This window comes from Camelus dromedarius, chromosome 6 (assembly GCF_036321535.1).
Source record: "Camelus dromedarius isolate mCamDro1 chromosome 6, mCamDro1.pat, whole genome shotgun sequence".
Taxonomy (NCBI): Eukaryota; Metazoa; Chordata; class Mammalia; order Artiodactyla; family Camelidae; genus Camelus; species Camelus dromedarius.
The window spans coordinates 64,468,311-64,488,708 of NC_087441.1; the positions used below are offsets into that span (position 1 = coordinate 64,468,311).

A 20,398-nucleotide genomic window follows, 5' to 3' on the forward strand; every position below is an offset into this window, starting at 1 on the left:
CACTGCACTAGCTCGGAACCACTGCCTGGTGGTTCCGAGCAGGAGAGTTAAATTTGGAAACACGTTCCTATGTTTTCATGCACAAGCGTCCGTGCACACACGTACAGACTATACTGTGGAGCAGATCGTCCTAGTGTTATCTGGAACATCTCTAGCAGATAGCATGCCACACCAAAAGGTGGCTGAATCAGATCTGCTCAGAAAAGCAGAAAGAAACTTCTTTCTTGGAAGAGTTCCAGGGTCAAAGCCTGTTGCAGTTCTGGTATCAGGTTAATGAAGGTTCTCTTGCCCACTCCTGCCAAGAGTGCATGTCCCTTAAACCTTTGGAGTCTATTACTCCTTCTCAAAATGAGGCTAATAATAGTCCCAAGCCACCACTTTGGTTTTACACAGCATCTATTGGATTGCACCTCTAAATGCTTTAGAGTCATCTGGGCAGGAACCAGTAATATGGGCTATTATCAGTGGTATTAAAACCTCGGGAAATCAGTGGACAGAGAACAGATAGGTATCATATTCGATACAACCTTGATCTCTTGATCAACACCATAAATACTGAAAGATAAACTGATGTAAAATTAAATCTAGGGCAAACACCTGTAACTTCTTAATGAAAGAAGTAAAAACTTGTGACAAACCAGATTCACAATTTCAGTACCTCTAATTGCCTTTTGTTTACTCTGACTTCCTCTAAGAGGTTTTGATGCTGTCTTAATTATCACTGTTGTCTTATGCACACTAATTAATGGTTGAAGTTTTGTACTTTTACCCTGAGGCAATTTTAGAAAGGGAAATCGTTTTAACAAATAAAAATGTTACCCCGCAAATCTTCGTCTTCACCAGCTGCACAGGTGTAATCATGCACTTAGCATGACTCCATTCCCCCTCCCCCCTCTGGCAGGCTGCGAATACCTTCTTTGGAACCTGGTCAGGACCAACATCTTAATGCATGTAGGTGATGAAGTTCTCCGGCTGAGAGCATCCCTTCCTGTCTGTATAGCTCTGGTCACCAAAAGCTTGCTTCGGACGTCCCATGATACAAAGCCTAGACTTTGAAGGGGAGGGGGAGGTGAGGGCTCTATTCTAGAGCAGAGGCCACAAGGAAAGGTTAGCTTGGGTGAGGTGCTGTTTTGAATCATGCTTGCTACAGAGTGGACCCTCGTTGAATGCTCAACTTAGGTTAAATCACTTTGATTTGTGGAGAAGAGGAGGAGGGTGGGAGTAGAGAGCTGGGATTAAAAATGCTGTGCACTGCAGGATTATTAAATTGCTGTTATTTGATGAGCAGACATTTGTGTTGGATATCTGCAGGCACGTATCGTCCATCTTGAGTCATATCTCTAAGTCGTGTGGCTTATTGTATAAGGGCATTTCTGTTCTTGCTTGGAATTTTATTTCTAATTAATTCTCTTTTAAAATTAGGAAAATTTTCTTCCCATAGAATTTGAGATCTCTATGCTAATGAGGAGACAATAACAATTTGAGAATTTCAAGTGAAATGAAAATCTCTTTAGGCCAGGAACAGACTTACCAGAGTCTGGCATTCTTGTAGTTTACAAAAAGGTATCACTTCCAGTTAAGATCCATGGTGCTCATTGCTGACCTCAGACTTGATCTTTGAAGAACATGAAATATGAGAAATGAACTTTGACAGGAATATATTTAATGACTAGTTTGCTGACATCCACCAGTAAGGCAGAGAAAACTGCCTTTTGTCAAAAAAAAAACTAATTTGCATCTGGCTCTCTGTTCTCAGGAGCCGCCTGGCGGGCTGGGTTCTGTGTTGGGGAAGGAGTCCCACAGGGTGAGCCATGCACCCAAGCCTGAGGACCCAGCACCATCTATCTGGAGCCAATGTAATGGGCCAGAGGATTCTGTGCCTAACTTGCTAAAATGCTCCGTTTGCAACCAGTGAGATAAATATTTACTTCCCTTAACCTTTGCTTGTGTAAGATGATTTTACTTAAGGGGCGGGGAGAAAAAAATCAGCTTTGCAGAAATAGAAGTTTTCTGTTAAATGCCTAGAGTTCAACATTAAAAAAAAAAAACATACAACCTCTATATAATTATACCTCATCTGTTAATAGTTAAAGGATTGGTTCTGCTTAAATTCCTTCCTTTCCCACCTCATGAGTGTTTCTGAAAGACCAGTAACTAGCCCAAAAGCCTGCAAAATGATATCAAACACAAATCCAAAAAAAAAAAAAAAAAAACATCATCTGAAAGACGTGAGCTTGCGTGAAGCTCCGAACAGAACGTTAATTACTTGTTAAGAGTAATTAGTGAAAATGACTGCATTTAAACATGTTCAAAGGCTTGGAAAAGACTCATTCCAAGTTTCCGTCCACAGACAAATCCAAAATACGAACTTGTATTTGATGTTTGATATCTGCAGCCTAGACTAGTTTAAACTTGATGCAGAAGAATGTCAGGGCTATAGAGTCATTGAATGCACGAAAGAAAAATATTTTAGAAAATGTAACTGAGTTAAAATTTCATACAGTTTTGCAGTTGCAAAGAGTTGAGTATTGAACGATGGCCTTTCCTGATCTCAGCATTTCACAACCAATTTACGTGTAATTGAACTGGTCTATCACATAGTGCGCAGAATACGTTTTTCTCGTTTGGTAACAGGAGCGATTCTTTTTTTCTGTTCCTCTCAAGCCGTTTATTCAAAATGTATGTAGTCAGTGGACCAGCAGCATTGGCACTGAGGTTGTTAGCAGTGTAGACTCTCAGGCTCTGCCCCAGACTTTCTGAGTCAGAAACTGCACTCTAGATGATTTATGTGCACACTGTGGTTTGAGAAGCACTGATCTAAAACACGGCTACGTGTATTTCTTATAAAGGAGAGATGGGTTTTTTAATTTCAGAACTAATTATTGAAGTTAAATCAGAAGTCGTTTTTTAAATTCTAAATTTTAAACTTTTAAATATTTAATTCAACGTAATGAGTGTAACAGACTTTTAATGTGACTTTGTGTTTCTAGAAATCCTCCCATAGAGTTTGGAGGTTTGTTACAATGGGCCCAAACAGTGTGTAATAAACAAATTATGTTACAGAACAAAAGAATAATTCTTGATGACAAATCTAACAGCAACAACTAGTTTTGTCTGATGTAATAGTTTTAAATGGGTCCAGTTTATTATTTTTCACTCATTTATCGAATAATTTATGCCTTGTATGCAGTCTTTTCAGAATTCAGGCGAACAGGATTATGCTGTAAATCATCTGGCAAAATTCTAAAAAGCTTTGTTCAGAACAAGAGTCACCCCTACTGGATTGTGACTGTCTTTCTGGAAGTCCAAAATGAAACTGAGGTTTGCTCAGTTTTTACTAAGGAGGAGCAATTGCTCTGTTTACTCTGACATAATCTGCCTTCCCTTCCTGAAATAAACTAAAACTCCTAACGAATAATATGCTGGTTTCCTGAAGAACACATTATCTAAATAATACTTTAGAGATATGGTATAATATGTCACTGCCAAACCATGAAATCAGATTTATTTGGTTCACTTATGTAAGCCAATTACATACTTTCAATTTAAGTATTTTAATGCATCCTCTTCAATTGTTTAAAACTAAATTCATTTCAGGAAAAAAACTTGAAGGGCAATAGTGTTCTGAGGGTAAGGGAATTAATGTTGATTAAATTACTTAACTCCTGGTAAAACTACAAAATAATTGCATATTAAAATAGAATAAGCCTCTCTATAAGAGTTCTCATCTGCAAGCTGTCCATAAAAATCACATCTCTTCATGTTAAAGATGTTTAAATGAGAGTCAGTTAATTAAAGGGAAACTACCTTATGCAATTAAAATTGTTAAGCAGTTATGTAAAGTTAGGCAACAGTGCTATAAAATGCATAAAAGTCTGTGCCTCTTTTTGACTTTGTAAGTGATATGTTTTTGATGACAGGATGGAGGAAATTCAAAAAGAGAAGTGTAACCATGAGGAAGTATATATAAATACTTTATATATGTACATATATATGTACATGTATACATATGTATGACATTCTTCAAAAATTCTTCAGAAAAAGCATAGTTTTGATTATAGTTCTCTGTACTCAAAAATCTTCAACTGCTCACTGTTTCTTACTGAATAAGTTCTAAACTCTTAAATAGGCTACACAATCTCCTCTGGTTTTGTCTCAAACCGTCTTACCAGTTACCTCCCACTACTTGCCATCCTCTCTTCTCTTTACTCCAACCAAAACAAACCACTGTGTTTCCCTAATATGAGTTTTTCCACTCCACACTTTTGTTCACACTGTTTCTGTTGATTGGAATATTCTCTCTCCAATACCACTTTCCCTTACCCCACCCCACCCCACCCCACCCCACGGGGTTGCCATAACCCAAACTGCCTGGGAAAATCCTACTCTCTCAGTTAAGATGTGTATAGCTTCCTGTAACAGAATACTCAACTAACTGTGCTTTAAACAATACATTTATTGCCTTACACAGCAAGAAGTTCTGAAAAAGGGTCATGCGCTTTCTTTCATTCTACTTCGCTATCTTTTAGAGTGTTGGCCATGGTCTTGAGGCTTGTTTACTTATAGTCACAAGATAGTTGCCACTGCTCCAGACATTCCTTCCTATGTCAAAAGAGAAGAGAGGAGTTCCTCCCATATCCCTTTTTTAACAGAAGGAGACGCTTATCCAGTATGCACTTGCAGACTTCTGCTAAGGTGCTAATTACAAGGAGTCCTCCATGCTCCTTCTGTAGCTTCAAAGAGGCAGGAGATGTAAGCATCTAGTACTTTTCAGCCTCTAAAATAGGAGATAAGCTGTACCATCCAGGAGGGAGATGGGAGGGATGGGGATGGCAACCAACAGTTGCCTCTGGTCCTCCAGAGCCAAGAGCTAGTGACATTGACTCCTTGAGGCCTTCTCTGAGTCGTCCAGTAAAAGTTACCTCTCCTTTGGTTTTGCACAACACTGTATATCTTTTATATACACATTTTGCTTTGTATTCAAAGCAAGTTATCTGTATGCTTGCCTCATTTCCACTCTGAGAAAGCACCAAGCCTATCTTGTTCATCTTTTTTTCCCATATCCTCTGGCATAGACCTTGACCCTTAGAAACTGTTGAATAAATATTTTCTGAACTGAAAACCTCACTAATTTGAAGCACAGTTAGATGATTCACTTTAGCTACGGGGTTGGGGTGGGGAGAAAAGACACATAGCACCCCCAAAACCAAACCAAAACAAGAAAAATAGGGCTTTTACCACATTGCAATTAATACAAATGCTGCTTTTCAATAGGCAAAATACATGTGTAACAGAAACAAAATTAAAAATAGAGGGAGGCTGACTTTATCCCCTCTATTGACAAAACAAAAAAACAGAGAAACATCCTGGCAAAATGTGCTTTTTGTCTCGGCACTTCTCAGTTGTGTGGTCCACTAGCTACTGGTTGAAGTAAGACTCCCAAGTGCTCATCCTAAAGGGACCCCAGACTCAAGCCAACTTAGACCAAAAGGATTAGGGCCGCCTACCAGGGATAGAGGAGCAATGAGCCAGAAGCATCCTGAGTTCCCGAGGATTTCATGGAGCAAGGCTACCACATCACCTCTGGACTTCAAATCTACAAACTTGTAAGAGACAGAAATAAATTTACTTCTACTGAATTTCCTGACACTCACAACTAAACCTAATCCAGATTAATGCACTTGGTCTACCCTGGAGACCACGGACTTCCAGAGCCTTTGGAGCTGGTCAAAGAGTCCAGAAGCTATGGCCAGTAGGAAAGTCCTCTTGAGTTAAGCCTTGACTCAGCTTGGAACTCGACTCAACTTGAAGATGGGCCAAAACTGGTCCCATCCGGTCAAGTTCTCTCTCTCTGTACTCAGTTCTCTTGGCAAAATGTTGGCTGCATATTGAGCTTCTCAAGCAAAACAAATGACAGTAACAAATTGTCAAATAAATGTCAACATTGCTGATTTTTTTTAGTTAAATGCCATTTTTTTCTACCACAGCATCACAGAATTGAGTCAGGTCTTCCCAATGGTAAAGGAACTCACCTCCAACCAAGAGGGTAGATGAGACACACAGAAAAATCTGACTTAATGGTTCTTTGCTTTTTATTTATGTTGCTGCATCTTTTACCAAAGATCATCAGACTAACAGTCTTGTAACCTACACAAGCAAAACAGTCAAGCGTAGGGGAAGAAAAGTCAAGTCAATCTACAAATGCATTTTGTATTTCACTCTAAAGGTCAGTTGCATTGAAAAAAATTGTTTCTTTAGACAGAGAGGTTATAGTGCTGATATGACCAATGGAGTCAGTGAAAGTAAGAAGCAGCTGGTTTGTACACGAAGATGCAGGATGCTTGAAAAATACCCTTACTGCAGCACACATCAGGGAGGGTTTACGTAGACAGCAGAGGAATCCCTGAAGCTGGGCCTTGCTGAGGATACCACATTTTAACCCCCTGGCAGACACATAAGAAGGGCAAGAATGCTTGTTCTCAGCATCTCCACCCAGAGGGTAATTGTCCAGCCAAGGGTAAGCTGAAAAGACATGACAAATTATTCTGAACTCTTACCAGGGAGAATTTCACAACCCTCTGATTCAAATGATAAACACAGACCCCAGATCAGATAATTAAGGTCAAAACATTCAAGAGAAGGCTTGAACTGTCTAATTTATCCACATTGGTCTTATTATTCCAGTGTTCAAAACTTAAGTTTCACTCTGTGGAATACATTTCCCCAAAATGGTTGCAGCCAATAGCATAAAACTGATCATTTTAAAGTCACAAAGGACATCTATGAACCCATCTTGATAGTGAATATACATATACATATACATATACACAAAAGTATATCCAGTAACCACCACATAGAGGTGTGGGGGACTTTGGTATAGGGGGAGGAATAAGAAATGAAACAGAGTTCAGCAATTGGACATAATTACAAATCCAAAATAGGCTAACATAATTTATCTAACGGAGCACTGGCTGGCTTTTGTGCTTCTACAACATTGATTCTAAATTAAATTTAACATCAGCTAAAATGCACCCAATGGTCTTCATGACCTTAACACTGGTGTATGTCTCGCCTGAATTTCCCATGGTCATAGTGCCCATTGACCTAAAATTTCCCATGCTGGGCATGGATGCTTTGACCCAATAAAAAACAAATTGAAATAAAATTGTCTTTGACACTTACAATTGGTCTAACAAAATAAGATCTCCTGGACCTTCCCCCAACAGCTAAAATGGTTAATACAGCCCAATATAGATTAAAACAAGGCTGTCAGGAATTATGACCCACCATGTAAGACCTACAAAAGGAAGGGGCCGTCATTCCTGCTGCTTTCCTCTTAATTGCCCAATTTGGTCATTGCTTAAACCTGATTTAAAAAAAAAAGTTTTTTTAATCCAACAGTGGATTTATCACAATCTTAATTTCACAGTACCTGCAGTTAAGGCCCTTTTCTCAACACCGTTTAAATGACTGATTCCATCTATCCAATCAGCGACTGGAAAATGCTTTGCTGTCATACATTTGGCAAATATGTTCCATTAAGTTTCTCTTTCAACAGCCTTTCAGCCACAATATGCCTTCACCTTTGAAGAGACACAACACGCTTTTACCTGGCTGTCCCTGGAGTATCTCAACAGCCCTACCCTCCCACACGGTCTCCGCAGGCAGGGTCTTCGCTACATCCATCTTTTTCCAGGGACACAGATGTGATAGGACACTGATGACATCCCTCTCCTCCAAGACTCGTTTGACATGCTCATTCAAGACAGAGATACAGAGGCTCTCACCAAAGGGAATGGGCCACGGTCCCACAGAAAACACAAGGCCTCAGTTAAATTCCTAGTAATCATTTTGTCAGTTAAGGGCTGCTCCCAGCCTGCCACTCAGAAAACAGTCCTTGACCTCAGCACCCACAATGCTAAAACAAAATCTTTTTGAACTTTGTAGGTTCTAGAGGTAACATAGTCCTTGTTGACAGATTTTACTTCAGTTCAGTTCAGCGGTTCCTTGCTGACTGGCCTTCCTTAAATAGATTGCCCCCCAACCAAAGGCCCTAGAATCTGTCTAAAGAGTATCCTACAACAGGCACTCCCATGAATGCCCTCCAGAGAAGCCTTCACTGCTGAGGCTACAGCCACCTCCTCTTGTGTCTCCTGGAATTTCTGGACTGCCTGTGATGGCCAGAAGATGTCTTTGAACTTCAGATATAAGGAACTGCCCTCAGTGCATGCTACACACCATCCAAACATCAGCAGCTGGCTGCATACAGGCCTTTCTGGAGACAAAGACCTTCACAGACCCTGAGCCCAGGGCTTTCCACACCCAGCTGCCCCCTAAGCCTTGGATCACTGGGTCAACACCCAGCGGATGTGGCACAGTGACAGAGGCCTCCTGACTAAAATGGAGCTTGCACTTACAGGAGAGAGCCAAACCTAGGCCTGCCAGCATATCTCACCTGCAGGAGGAATTGGCTTCCCTGGTCCTCTGTCCCTCGCCAGATGTAGTAAAATGCTAGAGGGAGTCTCCCCCTCCCAGATCCACTGGCCACCTGGGGGGATGTGTGTGTGTGTGTTTGTGTGATTACGCAGGATAAACTGAGTGATCAGAAAAGGGAGTTCATTTGCTTCAGTCCCAGTAAGGTCACCCTAACGGTGATGGAGCCCTCTAGCAAGCTCCTGTATCCATCTGCTAACCAGGACAGTGTCGATCAAGGGTGAGTTGGCCAAACTTCCTGCAGTCATCTTAGTGACGGAAAATGCTTGAACGAAAATTGGCCCAGTGTGCACGTTTTTGTAGAATCTTGAGGCATTACCAGTTAATTATCTGTCCATTTAATCCGACCAACGGCAACAACTTATCCTAGGTCACCTCCTTTGGACTAAACACCATGGGAACTTCTTGCCTCTCAGATACCCAAGATATAAATCAAGGTCCATATGTTTGCCCGTACTAAAGCCAAAGTAAAAGGCCTTATCGATATATTTCTTATCCTCATTAGTGTTCCAGACACTATTGATAGTAACAAAGGCATGCATTTCATGTCTCAAAAGACATGCCATAGACTCTTGAGCAAGACATTCAATGGAACTTTCACCTCCCTAATGGCTGCACGCTGTAAGCCTCAGAGAGCCATCATGGCTTACTTAAACCAGCTCAGCATCATGCAGATGAGACACAGCACATCATCAATCAAACATCAGTGGTGAATTATAAAAAAGTCTGACTCCATTTGTCACGTCTGGGTCCTGATAGCTTGCGAGCCCTTCCCCCCACTTCCACTTTCTGCTCCACATTGGGGCAAGCCCATAAGAAGGCCTGTGAGCTTCATCCTTTGGCACCTGCTGGGTAGTTAAAACTATGAAAACCCCAATTCCCGCTCTGGCCCCACCTCCTAATCACAATGAAAAGCACAGCCAAGCCCTGCTCGCCCAGAAAATCCCATATGGGAGTAATAAACCTTTTCACACCCTCTCGATGCATGTGTGGTGTCATCAGGTTTGATACCCAAACCTATTTGGGGCGGGGGTGATGCTCTCACCCTGTAGGGGACAACCACGTCAATGCAAATTACCCCCCAGCTCAAAGACCTCCAATAGCTCCCCCGCTGTCCACTGAATTCAGTAGACACGGTTTATCATAACTACAGATTTATCTTTCTAGTCTCACTCTCCACTGTTTTCCTTGATAAACATAATGCTTCAAATTTTACTGTTCCCAGAACACACTTGGCCTTTAATTGCCTCCATTCTCTTTGTTTATTCCCTTCCCTCTGTCCTAAGTTTTCTCTTCTACCCCACTGTTTCTGTTGGCCCTTATTCAAGATCATCTTAAAAGCCACCTCCTCCATGAACCCTTTTCTGAATCTCCCAATTAGATAAGCGCTCTCCCTGCTTTGAACTCTGCATCACACAATTTGAATCTCTGGTGGTGCTTTATCATGTTCTACCCTCTAACAATGTCGTTCACATCTTATTGCCCCTAAAGCTCAGAGGTTGAGAGCATGGGTTCTGGAAACAGATCAAAAAAAAAAAAAAAAAATCCCACATCGGATACTTGCTACCTAGTTGTCCTTGAGCAAGTCACCTATCCTCTCTAAGCCTCAATTTCCTCTTCAAATGAGAGAATAAGATCTGACGTGTGAAAGCTTTTGCCTGTTAAGCACTCAATAAAATGTTGGCTATTAGCATTATTTATCCTTTCTGCTGGATCAGAAGCAATTTTATGTCAGAGACTCATTTTTTAATCCAAAGCAACAACAGTGTCTAGTATATGGAAAGCATTTCATAAATATCTACTGAATGAACTGAATATATGATTCACAGAACTTCATTGAAATTTTAAAGCAAATTAACAGTAAGATTCGCACAAATTGCAGCATGGAATCTAAATTAATTCTAAGTATACACCCAGAAACCATCTAAAAAGAGTACAATTAAAAAAAAATGAGTACAATTCAAGAAAGATGTAGATTTGTCTTCAGAATTGCTTGCTAACTCACAACTAGTTAAATTAGTTTCCCAGGTGTTCTCCACACCCCATACCACCTCTCTCGACTCTGTGACACACACACACACACGCGCGCGCGCGTGCTTATAACTGGGTTATGGACTGTTATCCTCTAATTTTGGTATTTTAACAAAGAATAGATATTTGTGGATTAACAACAGTGACAAGTTAAGAACAGCAACTTAATCAAAATTTCTGTTCAAACCCCTGACCACAGACCATTCAGTACTCTGTACAAAGTATGATGTGAGACTCTTAAAACATACAGTGAACTATGCTGGTCTACGTTTCATATTCCTGCTTTAAATAGGCATCAAAATATTTTTAAAGCTTAAAAAAAAAGAAATGATACTCTGATACAATAATTCTCTTTCAAGGATCTACTTTAAGGGGAAAATAGGAGATGCAGAAACACAGCTACAACAATGCTCATTAGAACACTAGCTAAAATTGCTAGAAACATCCTATATGTGTAAAATATGTGATTGTCTGAAATACTTTAAAATCAGATAATAAAATACTTTTTAATGAGAGCAGGGAATGAACACAACACTGTAAGTGAAAAGGCCAGGTACAGAAGGCAAGTTATCTCAACATTAAGGCACCTTTTCCTCAGTGATAGGATTATTCGTGGTGTTTCTCCCCACCCCATATTTTTAAATCATCTACAATAAACATGGGTTAATTTTAAAATATGTCCTTTAAATGTTTAATAGCCACGATCCATAAGAATAAGCACAGAATGTATCTACTTGAAAAGTCTTCCTTGAAACTATTTAACTAGCTGTATTGTAAAACTCAGAGAAACCGCATCATACACAGAAAGGTATATTTGTAAATTGACCCACCTGATGTCTCAGTGCAACTCTCCTGGCTCGAGTCGTCACCCTGAAATGTGATACATCATAGTTCTTTTTCGGGGAAGAAAACACAAAGTTGTACAAACAGCACTGTTGGTGGGGAAGAGGGGAAGGAAAACTATGAACTTCTCCTTTAAAAAAACTTGTCCTATCTTGATGACATCTTCAGGTTCTTTAAAACATATGAAATGCTTACTTTTCACAGAAAGTATTACAGTTGGTTATATTTTAAGTGTTTGCTTCCTTAAAAACAAATTTATTCTTACATTAACCAAGTTAAACTGGGAACCACAAATAAATCCTATTATCCTAAAATATCAGCTAAACATAAACTGCATTTCTATTTTTATAAACATTTACATCCAGATTTGTGACATAGTAATCATGATCCCGAATCTTACACCACATTTTCATTTTAAATAGCCAGGCAAATCTGATTAATTTCCCATGTGATACATTAAAAGGCACCTCTAGATTTTTCACAAAATTCACATAAATGAGAAAACTTTTGTGATCTGTGGCCTGCATACTACAGCGTGAGGGTATAGGGACTGTCATGTTAAGACCTGCGTGTGTAAAGAATTTACACATCAGCAACGGGGCTGCTGGGGTTTGGTCCATCAGTCCACTGGTTTTCCAGGGTGATGATGGATTTGCATTGATGTAGATTCCCTGGTTGGTCCCCCAGAGGACGGGTGGCAGCCTGCACCTGCTGCGGGTGCCCCCAGGACAGCTGACCAGCCCATGCAAAGCTGACTGTCTCACCTGGTGACTGACTGACTTCATGGCCATGAACTTGGTCTCATTTGTTTAGTATTCTCACCAGATGAGCTAACTCATCTTTTAAGATAGAATTATACATGCTAGCACAGCTTTCCAGAGTTTCATTTGTCTCTTCAAAAGAAAGATCACCATTAAACTTCTGAAATATTTCCTATCATACTGTGGATTCAGAGGAGCTTTACAGTAATAAGATTGCTTATGACAAAATTACTTCAAACATACTGAAGTGTATTCAGGGGTCTGAAACTAATTTTTTTAACACACTGAAAGTGACATTTTGCGCAAACAAATACAGGGAACATTTGAGTGCAGAGCAAAAACAAAACAAATTCACATCAATTCCCTTTTTTTTAATTAGGCAGGAGAATTTCAAAGGTCTTAAGTTAGGTAATCAGTAATACTATCACATGGCAAAAAAAAAAAAAAAAGGGACTAGAAGGGGAATCTGGAACCCTGAGATCCAGTCCTGGTTGTCACTATATAACAATGATATGTCACAATTATCAGTTTTTCACATGTAGAATGGGAAACTGGGCTTGACACATCTAAGAAACACATCTAAGCCCTGAAATACTAAGAATTCTTATTCTTGTCAAAATTATATAAATTATGTAATTTGGATAAATTATATAATGTATATAAATTATAATTTAACATAAAGTATAAATCATATAATAATATACATTATATATAAATTATATAAATATATAAATCATAAATTACATAAATCATATATTAAATTTTTTTTAAATCTAGTTTTGTTTTTTAACCCATGGCAAAGTTAGGGCTGCTGAAATGTTTTAAGGCAAAACAAAATAAAACCAGCCTGCATTTTCTAATCAAACATTTCTGCAGATATGAATGAGAAAATACCTGTATAAAACATCCTTGAGGAGCTGTTTTTCTCCTTCTAAAAGAAGACAGGATCACCTGGACAATGTAGAGTATATTATCTTAAACAAATTATTTCTAGTGCAGTGCTGCAGTATTTTTAAAAGATTTTAAAGAGACACTGTCAAGGTATTTTTCATCTATGATCTAGAAATATAAATTTCTTCCTTCCCTCTCCTTCACTGAAAAATTCTTGCACAGGTGTAAAAGTGAAACCTGAATTGCACCTGAAAAATGTATCTTCACTTTCTGGGGCCACTCTCTGAGGGCGGTATGACTGAATGGATTTTGAAGTAGGACGAAAGCATGGGCCAAATGGGTTTTAACCTGCAAATCCTCATGTGGTCTCTGAGTGTAGTCTTTGGAGAAAAATGTAAACGAAAAGCAGAAATGATATGAAAGATGCCCAAACCAGCACAGCAAACCTCTAAAGTCCTCAAGAAGGTAAGCCCCGTATTTGGAACGTTAGGCCAAGAGGACAGAGTCAACAGGATCTCTCAGGAAACAACCACGGTTCGCTTAGACCTTCTTTTTCTTTCCATCCACTTAAAAAAAAAACCCAGAAAACAAAGATGTAACTTATTGCTGATTAAATATTGAGGTTGTGCATAATCCACATTTGTTGTCAATCAAGATATTTTAAAAGGATTTACCATTTATTTCCACCAAGCCTTTCCCCACCTCTGGGGGGAAGAAAAAAGCAATCTTGTCTATTATGGTTAGCATCAATTTACATAGCTCCTTTTTCTTTAATTTTTTTTTTCAAATGTGCTTCAAAGTCTCCTTATTTTGTAAGAAAAATCTATCAGCTATAAGGTACAAATGTGCCTCTTAGGTCACCACTGAATCACACAGGGCAGCAAAACTGATGACATATATATATTAATGCTGCAAACTAAACTGTTACATTGAAAGGGGGATTACAGTTTAGGGTCAAATAGCTGTATTACCCTAAAGTCTTTCTGCTTTAAATAGAAATGTATTGGACATTTTAATAGCTTTTTGAATTGAGGGATTCATCAAGTGCTTAAATTTTTAAGTATCTTTCTAACTTTCTTCAAATGAAACTTGTTAAGGATAAATGAAGGCTAGGCTGAGTAATAAAAGGTATCCCCAACCAAAAGAAATATTAAGAAGTGGATTACTTGTTGGTTTCTAGGATCAATAATGCCTCATGGTACTAAGGAACAGTGTTTGAAACAAGTGCACTTAAAGTGATGATACTTTCATTTTCATTTTTCCTGTATTCTTACTGGATTTATATAACACCTATCTCCCAAGAATGCCTTATAAGCTTATAGAGTATTGTAACTGCACAATAGCAATTGTTTTTCAAACAGTAGTATTTTTGAAATTACTGAGAATGTCTATTGCCTTGTATTGGAGAACAGCATTGAGGGATGTGCTGTTAAAGAGAGCAGTGGTAAACTGGGAAGTTCACACCAAGGAAGAAGCAAGGGAATAAAAAAGAAGCAAGAAATCAGAAGTTCCGAAAAGCCATCACCTAAAGGGCAAAAACTCAGCTTCACTGTATCACAGATTCCACTTTTTAGCAAGCTGATGATGAGAAAAGCTAGACTAATGAGTCTACTGCTTTACTGGATGTTAGGTAAAGCTCAGGGTTTAACCGTTAGATTATCACATGATGAAGGAGAAATCATTCTGAACAGAGACTATGACTATTACAATTTGTTCTTTTCTACAGTATCAGCAGATTTACCAATAGAAAGTCCATCAGCAGTTTATTCCTAAGATGGTGTGCTTTTATTTATTAGATGTTTTCACTATTTTTGGCAGGCTAATATCTTCATCATTCTTAGGAACTAATGGCAGCCAGCCAGTTTATGAATTCCTGGTGAACACTTAAAATGTTTAATGGAATATTAAGCACCATATATTTAACCTTTTCTTAGGTAATTGTAGGATCTGAAGTATAACCCAGAAATAATGAGTACTATTTCATGAAGTGAGTCTTAGGAAATTTAATATAGTTAAAGTTAAAACATCATATTCTGACTATTTGATCTAATCTAAACAAGGAACAGATTCAGTTATTTTTAGCTCTATTTTGAAAACTTCTGAATTTAAGTCAAGGCGGGAATAGGTTTCTATTCTTCTAGTCTATTCGAAAGCAGATTTCTAGAACACAGTATTATCTAATCCTATTTCATTTATAAAATTTTGGAAACCTAAATTTTATTTCAAATATAAAACACTCCAGAAACATAACCAATTTAAAGAGAAAGAAGGGCCCTCAGACTTACTGATACAAGTTTACCTATACTTTAAATTATGCAATAATGGCTAAATTAAATTTAAGTCACTTTGTATAAGAGCTTAGAGATTAATGGAACTTACTTTTAAGCTTAATTGGCAAATAACAAACTGAAAAAAAACAAAGGAAATCTTGTCTTTCATTGATAGACAATGTCAATTGACTAATTTGTTTTACTTACACCTTAATGTGACTTACTCTTCACAAAGGTATATATACTATCAGTGTTTAGCTAGAATCAAAATATTCCGAATTTCTTAAATACTGAACTAAACGTAAGAACCTATGATTGGTGAAGACATTTGCTTTCAGAAATAGTTCTCTCTGATTATCTCCCCAAATTCTCATCCTACCATGACAATTTTTTAAACATGTTATTAGCAGGGGCCCTAATAAACTATCAACCATACATGTTCCATTTTAAGTGTTTTTAAAAACATTCTCACGAGAATCTAAGTTTCAATATACATTATAATCTTAGAAAAAAAATTTAAATTTCCATTTTAAAATCTCTTATTTTAGAATATTCTGTGTCTTCAAGACACTTCATCTCCATACATTTATTTGCACTGTATTTATTTCATACTCTGCTCTAAAAATCCACAGCACAATTTCATATGGAAAGTTTTATTATGTAAATAATTTTGTTCTGTCCTAACAACTTAATTAGTCTAGAAAAAGCCCCAAACCATGAACTGTTTATTATACAAAACTCTTCCCCCTTACCAACTTTATAATGCTTTTACAAAAGTGTTTAATGAATAGCATTCACTTTGGGACTATGAGACATCTAGTTAGATGAATATTCAAATTCTCTATTTAAATCCTGAAAAGATCCACCATCTCAAAACCATCTCTAAAGTTTGTCTTTGTAAGACATTGCTTCTCTTTCATTCTCAGCTATAACTAATACCTTAATTAACATCCGAACCAGGACCATTCAGTATCATTGCCCCAATCTTTCTTTTCAAATAGCAAACTTAAACACAATTGTAATTCTTTTAAGAATCTTTATTGATTTTTTTTTAACAATTTAGTCATTTGGATCTCAATGCAGTTTATAAAAAAACTTCAGCGTAGTTTCATATAAACTGCAATCAAAAAAAGTAATTTACTTGATCAAAGAAGTTATCTGAGGTTGCAAGTTATTTTCTGTAATATGCAGAACAGTAAATGATAAGCATGCTCTCGGATGCAGGTGCTTCCGTGTACTACGGAGTTACTTTGAAGAGCTTGCTAAGGTCTGCAGGCAGTTTATGGAATGCAATCATTTTCTCCACGATTTAGGTACATGAGAAATCAAACTGATATTTACGAATTTTTTTTTCTCAAAAAAGTTGAGGCAGCTTTTGTTGAATGCTATCTGTGTGGGTACACTTGCTACGCCTTGAACTGTTCTAAGAGGAAGACAGCCAGGAGTCCATGTACATGCTGAAACGTGACAGCATCCCTCCACACGTGTTGAGTTCCAGGAAAAGGAAAAGGGGAAAACACTATGCACAGTTGTCCATCATCTTATAGTAGCAGAACACGCCAAGAAACTTTACGTAAGAAGGGAGCAAATTCTCTTCACTGCTTTCAGTCAACGTCAGTGTCTACAGTGGAGGGTGGAGGTGGAGCAAGCCTGGGACAGGATAAAGCTTAAGTCTACACTCATGCATAGTTGTCCTTATTCTGTCCTCGCCTGGTTCTCAGACATCCGAATTAGAACTGAGGTTTGTTAACCTGGGGTCCGCATTGATTTCGTATCTATAATGATACCCTTCCATGTGATCCCTGCAGGCATCTCTGATGTTATGCATCCACTTTTTTATCCCCTTGCGGTTCAAATACAAAACTAGTAGGAAAATGGCGCCTATCAGGGCTAAAACAATACCTAGGAAGACGTAAGAAGTCTGCAGGGATGGAGGGAGGAGAGGGTCACAGTCCAGGTCAGAGCTGTGGAGTTCCAAGAGAACCCGACTCCTCATTTTTTCCGGAAATGCGCAGGTGAGCCTGGCTTTGCCCTGCACTACCTCTGTCTCCTTGAGCCAGGTCACCATGTCTGCCATGTGACAGTCACAGACCCAGGGATTGTTGTCCAGGAAGACCCTGACGTGGGGCAGGCTTTGCAACTCAGCCAGGGTGCCGTTGTGCAGGACCTTGAGGGCGTTGTCCTCCAGGTGGAGGCTTTCGAGGTGTGTCAGGTTGAGGAAGGACATGTAGGTCAGGCTGACTAGGGAGTTGTTGCGCAGGTCCAGGTGCCTGAGGCCGGGCAGTTGGGCCAGAAGGTCCCGGGGCAGGTAGAGGAGGTGGTTGCTGGCCAGCTCCAGGCGGCGGAGCCCGCGGAGCGCCTGGCCCGCTCGCAGAGCCGCCGCCACCATACCCTCAAAGCTCCGGTTCTGCCACTCGGCCGGGTCCGCAGGGGGCACGATGTGGTTCAGGATCAGTTCCACCAAGGGGCTGGGGGCCGCGACGCTGGCGTTGCCGCCGGAGAAAGCAAAGGGGCTGAGCTCGGCCAGCGGGTTGTGGCTGAGGTCGAGCTGGCGCAAGCCTGGCAGATGCTCGAAGGCGCCGGCGCGCACCTCCTCCAGGCGGCTGCCGCTGAGGTTGAGCGCGGCCAGCTCGGCCAGCGGCGGCCGGCGGGCAAAGGCGCCGGCGGGGAGCACAGCCAGCTGATTGCCGGTGAGGAAGAGGTTGCGCACGTAGTGGGGCAGGTCCGCAGGCACCTCGGTGAGGTTGCGGTTCACGCACTTGACGGTGCGCGCCGCCTCGGAGCACTCGCAAGGCTGGGGGCATCCGCCCGGCAGCGGAGGCTGGGCGGACGCCGCGGAGGCCGGGAATGACGCGGAGGAGGTGGACGAGGACGCCGAGGAGGGGAGGGAGGACGAGGAGACCCAGCCCAGGAGGACCAGCGCCAGCCGCGCCAGCCGCAGCCGCCCGTCCACGGCGGCGGGACCCCAGGAGCACCCCCCCGGCATCGCGGCTCGGGTCTCCCCGGAGCTGGGCTGGGACGGCGCCCGCTCCGAAGGCTCAGGAAGCTGGGCCCGGAGGGCGCGGGCGGGCCGGAAGCGTCCGGAGCAAACTTTCCTCTCGTGGGAGCGTTGGAGGGATGCTGCCGCTGGAACTTGGCTAACCCCCAGGCCACCGGGCGGTCCCACTCCCGGGGCCGAGTCCCCCGCCCTTTCCCTCCAGAAAGTACGCACGGCGGGTCAGGATGCTCGGCTCCGCGCTCCTCCTCCCGCTCCTCTTCCTGCCGCCGCCCCCGGGTGGCACCTCCTCGTCTCTTTTGTTGGCGCCTCACGCTGGATCCGTTGCGCGACCTGGGACAAGCGGGAGAGAAGCGTGAGGAGCGCGGCGGCTGCAGCTCCTTGAGTGCAGGAACCGGCCTCTCCAAGCAGAGTTGTCCCCGCTCTGTACCCAAGACCTCCCTCCGAAAGCCCGTCCAAGTCTCGCCCTCACCTTACCCGGGAGGGGCGCGCAACCCAAGACACCAAGCGCCAAGTCTTCTTTCCCCGGGCCCCAACAATATATACCCTTCCAGCTCCCGCCCTCCTCCTCTCCCGATCAGTCTCGTCCCCCGCGTCTAACTTCTCCCTTAATCCCCAGCGCCTCCCGACCAAACTTCTTCCCCCACCGCCTCCGCAGACGACCTGCCTTCCGGGGTCTCCACCCCCGCCGGAGTCCAGGTTAAGATGAGAGTGAAGTTTCAGGTTACAGGAGTCCTTTGATCTCTTTTAGTACCTTCTCGGATTAAGAAGTGGAGGACGGTGCGGCAGTTGCCCCCCAGCCCGCTCCCTTGCCAGGCCCTCGGATCCGAGGGGGTTCAAGTCCGCTCCAAAGGCAAGCGGAGAGGCCGTGAACAAAGCGGCGGTGGGACCCCGGACCTGCGCTACTCTCCTGCCTGAGAATGGGAAGGAGGCCCGGAGCCGCCCCCCCGTTCTCGCCTTCTCTGCCTACTCTCCATCGCTCACCTCCGCGCCGCCACCTCCGGAGACAACTCCGAGTCCCACCAGAGTCGTCTCGGCTCCGCGCTGCAGGCGCCGATTCTCCTCGCACCCCAGCACCAGGCCCAACCTCCGCAGCTGGGAAAAACCAACCCGGAGGGAGGGGGAGGGTTAGGCCTGCCAGTGGAGATGCTCCAGCCGCGTGGTCAGCCTCGGCAGCCCTTAGTAGGGGTATTTAAGAAAGGAGACTAGGTGGGGATCTGGGCTGCGCGCCTCCTCCTGGTGGAAATTGACGAGGAAGGTGCAGGAAAAGGTGAGGGAATCCCTTTTTCTCCCCCTTCCCTGGCATCCTTTGGTGGTTCCTCATTTTGCATACTGTATTTACCTTGGACAGGAACAAAACCGCCCGGTGAATCTCGTGGGATTCACCCTGATTTGGGCACTTATGGCAATAACTAGATAGGTTTAGACGTGACAGAGCAGCGCGAAGCAGCAGCATAAAGAAATAATGAAAAAGCACAGTGGCAGCAGCAAAATGCCCCGCAGCCTGCAAGGGAGTTTCATAAAGTCTTCCCACCAAAGTGATACCTTAGACTGACAACTTCAGATTTAGGTGCAATTAATGCGTCCCCACCTGTCCGGCCCCCGCCCTTCTTGGATAGTTACGGAACTTGGAAAGCGAGAAAGCCAACTTGAAGAAGGGGGAAAAAGATTGGTGGAGAGGAGATTCACTCCAGATTCATTAGCTTTTCTCCTCCCCAAATTAAAAGCAGAGGGAAGAAAACGGCAGCCAAAGCGTGCTAGAAACAAAAGGCAAATAGCGAGGACGTGAGTCACCCGGAAAGCGGACCCGCCCCCTTCACCAGATGTGGCTGTGGTGTGTCAGTGCAAGTTACTGAAGCTGGGAGAGTTCATGGGGTGGAGGTGGGAGGGAGGCTGCCTGGGGAGAACAGAAGTTTGGTACTAAAGTCTGACGTTCCAGGAGGCACCGGTTGGCAGGGCGCGTGAAGAGACTGGAGTAGGGGAATGAGACGTTGAATGATTGCATATGGGGAGGATTTGTTACAGCGGAGAGGTTTGGGGTCCTGAAAAGTCTATCGTTGCTCGCTCGATGACTCTGTATCTCCTTTGTCCTAATCAAGTAATTCCCCTTAAAG

General features: G+C 42.1%; 1 protein-coding gene and 1 long non-coding RNA gene across 2 annotated transcripts in view; one reads left to right on the plus strand and one right to left on the minus strand.

The window, feature by feature from the left end:
• The window catches only part of LOC116154332 (uncharacterized), a 55,974-nt gene that overhangs the window by 13,513 nt on the left and 22,063 nt on the right, over nucleotides 1-20,398 (plus strand). The gene's annotated exons all lie outside the window — the stretch shown is intronic.
• Nucleotides 16,049-18,315, minus strand: TPBG (trophoblast glycoprotein). The gene has a single exon (XM_031455973.2). It carries the CDS (start codon nucleotides 18,273-18,275, stop codon nucleotides 17,007-17,009), a length of 1,269 nt encoding a protein of 422 aa, XP_031311833.2. The 5' UTR covers nucleotides 18,276-18,315; the 3' UTR covers nucleotides 16,049-17,006.

What these genes read in the sequence shown, in the direction of transcription:
- TPBG (XM_031455973.2), bottom strand. Translation starts at nt 18,275, where the DNA reads ATGCCGGGGGGGTGCTCCTGGGGTCCCGCCGCCGTGGACGGGCGGCTG.